The sequence below is a fragment of the Cupressus sempervirens genome, chromosome 8 (assembly GCF_028749045.1).
Source record: "Cupressus sempervirens isolate cs-2001-9-10 chromosome 8, ASM2874904v1, whole genome shotgun sequence".
Lineage (NCBI taxonomy): Eukaryota > Viridiplantae > Streptophyta > Pinopsida > Cupressales > Cupressaceae > Cupressus > Cupressus sempervirens.
This window is the reverse complement of record NC_143125.1, coordinates 68,837,147-68,842,670: the sequence shown is the minus strand read 5'-3', so window position 1 is coordinate 68,842,670 and position 5,524 is coordinate 68,837,147. Positions and strand designations below refer to the sequence as shown.

Sequence of the window (5,524 nt, the reverse complement as noted above, 5' to 3'; positions counted from 1 at the left end):
ACACATAACTTCCCAAACGTGGTGTTTTGGTAGTGTAGTTTTCGCAGACCGAATATAACGTGACTAGTATTAAAATTAGTATAACATACCTCGAAACTAGGTGGGTAGAATCTTAAACAACACAAATTTCATTATTGCCTGCCCTTTCTCACTCCATTGTCTAATGGATTATTCATCAACGTAAGATCATAATTGGAAAATGAATTTAGACTAACAACTTCTCGTTCCATTTTAAGTATAATTTGAAAATTTATAATCTTCATAAATTATGAACTAGTTAGTTGGAGAAAAGTTAATATTTATTTCAAGTAAAATTATCTACATTCAAAAATTGAATGTTGATCTTTATGTTATGTTAAAATCTTCTTTATTTAAATAGTATGTAATTATAAATATAGAGATTTGGCGGAGAGGATAGTGGACGATATTCCTTGATAGAAATTATATTTTAGTTTGAGTTTTTGTTATTTTTTTTTCTAGACAAGATTACTTAAGCTATACTACACATGGGCTTTAGACCAAATCACCCTCCATTTGAAAGCTAAACAAATTGATGTAAGAACCATATCCTAGGAAAAGAATGCCACATCACACATCAATGAAAAATGCAGAAAGGAAAATCACAAACAGAGTTGAATAGTCAAATCTCATCTTATCCATTAACTAATTGTTCTACATTTTTCATTGAAGTGTGATGTGGCATTTTTTTCTTAGGATACGGTTCTTACATATGGTATCAGAGCATGGGTCTGTCCAATTCATGTGATACAACTGGAATGAGAATGAAAGGTTTTCAATTGCCCAAATTTGAAACCAAGGAAAAATAGAACTCAAGATGGCTGAGCACAATAGTATAATTGATTAATGAAAAGAAAAGAAGACATTACTGCTGCATTATTCATGGTGAAGTCATATGTTATGAACTACAATAATAATCAAGTGCATTGAAACAACACATCCCATTATTAATACCTCAAGGCAAAAAGTAAAGAACAAATTGAGGAACTTGGAGTCTTCTTGTTATTCTCACAACTATTAGCTCTCTTTCTCCTTTGGTGTCACTCTCCCTACTTCAATCAATATTGCCATTTATCCTTCTTTCCTTCTTTTGGATCAAATAACTAACCCAATTTGGGGCTTTTATTTGTTTGTTAATTTTGACTCTTTCCTACATGTCATTTTGTGATGCAAGTAAGGTAAAATAAATAAAAAAGAAATGACAATGTAATATTTTTTTTTATTTAAACAAGTTTACATTTACTTCTTATCCACATGTTTAATTTCAAAAAACATTAATAGGCAATTGAAATAATACAAACATTACATATAAATTTGAACTCTTCATATGCATAAACATTTTATTCAAGGCTATGGAGAAAACTTTAAAATGCAACTTAAATAACTCATTATTTTGACTTTAAATGATGTGTGTGTGGGTTGCTCGAGTATCTGTCCATCGCCTTCCGAGAGGCTAACCCTCTCTACTTCGACCACACCCTAGCCTTTGACATCTTGTGATCGCTCAAACACTTGCAACCAGATAGAAGTCAATATCCATAAAATAATATCTAAATTGACATCATGGACAAATAGTGTAAATTTAATAATACATACATTAATATCCTCAATTACTTCATCATCATATAATCTAACTGATTACATCATCAGTGTAAAATGAAGCACATTATATCATCATAAAATAACTTTAAAACATATTCATGTTTATCATGAATTAACATAACGATGACATTTAAATGCATTAATTATTCATTTAAATCATCCTAATTAACACATCATAATGTAATAGTTAACTTAACCATTAATTAATCAAAGTTCAAATCAAGATTTGACAAGGTTGAAATCAATAAGGGCCCACATAATTGCCAAATAAACAAAGACAAGTAAAGTTGCAAGACAGGACGTGACAATCTAACCATGATTATATGTGGAGAGAAGTAACAAGTTGATGATAGATTAGCCCGAGTTGGAAAGCTTCTATGTTACATCTTGCAAGAGATCTCCAATCCTTACAAAAATGCAGGAAATGGGTACAGAAAGTTTGTTGAAGATCTAGAATGACAACCCCATGAACTATAAGACTGTCATTATTAGTGTACTAATAGATTGAATTCAAGTTTGAGTTTTAGGTCACATTCGTGAGTTAATGATAACTCCCAAATCCGTCCAAGTTTTTCGATGTCTTTTCTGATTAATGTTTTTCTATAACAAATGAAAACTTATCGCAAGAGAGTACCCATGTAAGCATAGAATCTATTCTACAAAACATATGCAGATACAAGATATATTGCCGCTTCCAAACTATCTAGTAAGAATTCGTCTCTCTTTATTATACAATTAGGAAGATATAATTGGATAAACAGACCTCGGTCTTGAATTCCTACTTTTCAACATCTATGCATGGTGCGTCGATATATGTTCAACTTTGACTATAGTAGACTATACTTTTATGTCTTTAACTATATGATAGTGGTTTTAGTTTCACATTGATGTATTCATAAGTTAGTTTTATTTGTTTGTGAATGATGTTATTCTATAGTGTCTCTTGTGTAGTATCAATTATTTTTAAATGCAGTCCTCACACATATTTTAAATATGTAGTAGGTGATGACTGGTCACACTTTTATCTTCTATACACCAACTAGATGGTATAGGATCTTGCGCCACTGCTAGGCCCCCTCACTTATCTCCCCTTATATCTACATTCAAGTATCAAGTTTCCATCACAGAGCTCTTGTTCTGTCTGCAGTCATATTCCTCATTTGGAATAAATACAATGGCAACCTTGGGAAGACTTTCACCCAGTGATGGAGATATGATCACCGTTCTTAGCATTGACGGAGGAGGAGTTCGGGGTATTATTCCTGCAACTATTCTTGAATTTCTAGAGTCGGAGCTTCAGGTATTATTTCTTTCTTTCTATCTGATCAAACCCATTACATACTCAGAATTACTTCGATTGTGTTTACTGTTTTTAAGGCCCTGTTTCTAATTAAATCAACTTCAATGCGTCGATAGAAACGGGATGGCACAGACGCTAGAATAGCAGATTATTTCGACATCATTGCGGGGACAAGCACAGGAGGACTCGTTACTGCGATGTTAACTGTTCCAAACAACGAAGGCAAACCACGCTATTCTGCTCAACAAATTAAACAGTTTTATTTGGAGCAGAGCAGTTCAATTTTTCCACCTAGAAAGTAAGTTCCCTTCAATTTCAAAGCATTCTCATTTGGTAGAATAGAAGATCAAATAAAAGCGTATAGGTGCAACTAAGTTCGTTTAATGGGTCTTTTGCAGGGGATTTTGGGGATGGTTCAAATCAATTTACGCTTTTTTAAGAGGCCCCAAATACACTGGGCGTCATCTGCACAATCTTCTCAAAGAATTAGCGGGTGGTGTTGGATTACAACAGCTAGTAACTAATGTAGTGATCCCAACCTATGATACCAATTTGCAGCAGCCCATAATATTCTCTACTTTTGAGGTACTTTTTTCCTTCTTTCCTTAGATTTTTCCTCTTTTCTTTAAATGAATAGATCATCATGCACCGCTAAATTCGTCTCCAATTTGGCTTTGGATTTTTTTAAACCAACATTTCTGTAATCTATATTTGCAATCGTTATGTATCATTAAGATGGTTAAAGAGAGTTATGAATTTTACATCTTTCTCTACAGGCTAGAGACGATGTCTCAAAAGATGCGAATTTATCAGATATATGCATTGGTACTTCGGCTGCCCCAACATATCTTCCTGCCCACTATTTTCAAACAAAATATCCACCTGGTGATCCAAGAAAATTCAGAGAATTCAACCTCATAGATGGAGGAGTCGCTGCTAATAATCCAGTAATAGTATTTCTTCTATTGTCCTTTCAAAATGCTTACCCACAATTAGTTCTAATATTTTTTATTCTACTTTCAAAAAAACAAACGTATTCTGCAGACATTACTTGCTTTGAACGCAATGACAAAGGAATCCATCAAGAATCCCAGAGAATGGATACCCTTAAGCAAATCAAAGGTGATTCAATCATAGAAATATATGATATCTTTCCTTAAGGAATGCAAGGTTTATTAACGGTTAGTATATTTCAATCAGGACAAGAGAAATGTTTTGGTTTTGTCTCTTGGGACTGGATACAAAACGCCATCATACAAAGCCAGTGTTGTTTCAAAATGGGGACTTTTAGGGTGGCTCCGTCAGAAAGACATGGTGCCAATAATAGACACTTTTATGCAATCAAGCTCAGATATGGTGGACATTCATTCCTGCTTACTCTTCCAAACCTTCCATTCTGAAGAAAACTATCTCAGAATTCAGGTCTATTTTACTTTTCTTCATCTGTAGAAGCTGATCTGTAACAATAAACGTTAAAGTGGTGTTTATCGCGGTAACATTATTTTATTATAGGAAAACCATTTGGCGGGACAGACAGCCTCTATTGATATCTCCACCAAGAAAAACCTTGAAGAGCTTGAAGGCATTGGGAAATCGCTTCTGGAAAAGTGTATTTCCAGAGTGGATATACAGACGGGGTTTTATGTTCCAGTTCCTAGCCAGGGCACCAACAGCGATGCGTTGGTCAGGTAAACATCACAACTATTGTTCTTGTTAATTCAATTATGAAGTATAAGACAGGGATTGTATTATTATTCCATGATTTGAATACTAATGATGGTAAGCTGACTTCTGAACAGGTTTGCAAGGCAACTCTCCAACGAAAGAAAGTTGCGAGAAATCACGCGATCATCTGCTCATAACCCTGTGCAAATTGTATAACTTAGCCACGTGATCCATAACGCTTTCAATGCATTTTTTAAGTGCGTGTTTTTGTCTTTTCAAAATAAATTTTATCTCAATCAATGGTAAGCTTTACACCTTAACAAGGACTTTAATGGTTTGGATTTATTCTCTGAATCATAATTAATTTGTAGCATAAGACTGTTTGGTGGTCAGTTGGTTCTTTAATTTTTTTGTTCTGTAAGTTTTCAGTCTCATAGATTCTTGTTGGTCTCCCATTGAACATTAATAAATTTATCTTTTCTTATCAAATAACTTAATTCAATTTTTTAAAGTAGCATGCTATTTTTTTTTATATTTCTTGAGCTACATTTAGTGGAAAGATAATTTTAGAGTTTCTCTTTATATATTTTAAATTAGAAAATAATTATATAACTTTTAAATTTTTTCAACTACAAAATCTATCTAGTTATAATTTTTTATTATGTCATATTTATGTCAAATTAAGTTAATATAAAAATTAGTTTACATATCAAATTAATTGTCTTGTCTACAAAATTGAACAATGTCATATACTCCACTGAAAACTTCCTCAAAGATAAAGTCTTCCCTTCACACAAATTTTTAATTCATAGTACAAAAGTGTTTATTAATCTGAAAGTCTTTAAAAATATATAAAAGTCTCCCACTGAAGCTAATCACTCTACAACTTCAACATATAATAAAGGTCACTCACAACATATTTACCTTTTGGTATTTTAC

General features: G+C 32.8%; 1 protein-coding gene across 2 annotated transcripts; it reads left to right on the top strand.

Annotated features, from left to right (window-relative positions):
* Positions 1-2,656: 2,656 nt before the first annotated feature.
* Positions 2,657-4,908, top strand: LOC149541654 (patatin-like protein 2). Of its 2 annotated transcripts, none has more exons than XM_089796097.1 (8): positions 2,657-2,920; positions 3,037-3,218; positions 3,319-3,505; positions 3,697-3,867; positions 3,965-4,042; positions 4,121-4,342; positions 4,454-4,608; positions 4,720-4,908. In XM_089796097.1, exons 1-8 carry the CDS (start codon positions 2,795-2,797, stop codon positions 4,799-4,801), a joined length of 1,203 nt encoding a protein of 400 aa, XP_089652223.1. In that variant the 5' UTR covers positions 2,657-2,794; the 3' UTR covers positions 4,802-4,908. The 2 variants fall into 2 exon arrangements, with proteins under 2 accessions (XP_089652223.1, XP_089652222.1); XM_089796096.1 differs by having other exon boundaries at positions 4,433-4,608.
* The last annotated feature ends 616 nt before the right edge of the window (positions 4,909-5,524 follow it).

What these genes read in the sequence shown, in the direction of transcription:
- LOC149541654 (XM_089796096.1), top strand. Translation starts at nt 2,795, where the DNA reads ATGGCAACCTTGGGAAGACTTTCACCCAGTGATGGAGATATGATCACC. An exon ending in GAGTCGCTGCTAATAATCCA is followed by an intron (nt 3,868 to 3,964) that starts GTAATAGTATTT and finishes CGTATTCTGCAG; the next exon opens with ACATTACTTGCTTTGAACGC. An exon ending in TACCCTTAAGCAAATCAAAG is followed by an intron (nt 4,043 to 4,120) that starts GTGATTCAATCA and finishes TATTTCAATCAG; the next exon opens with GACAAGAGAAATGTTTTGGT.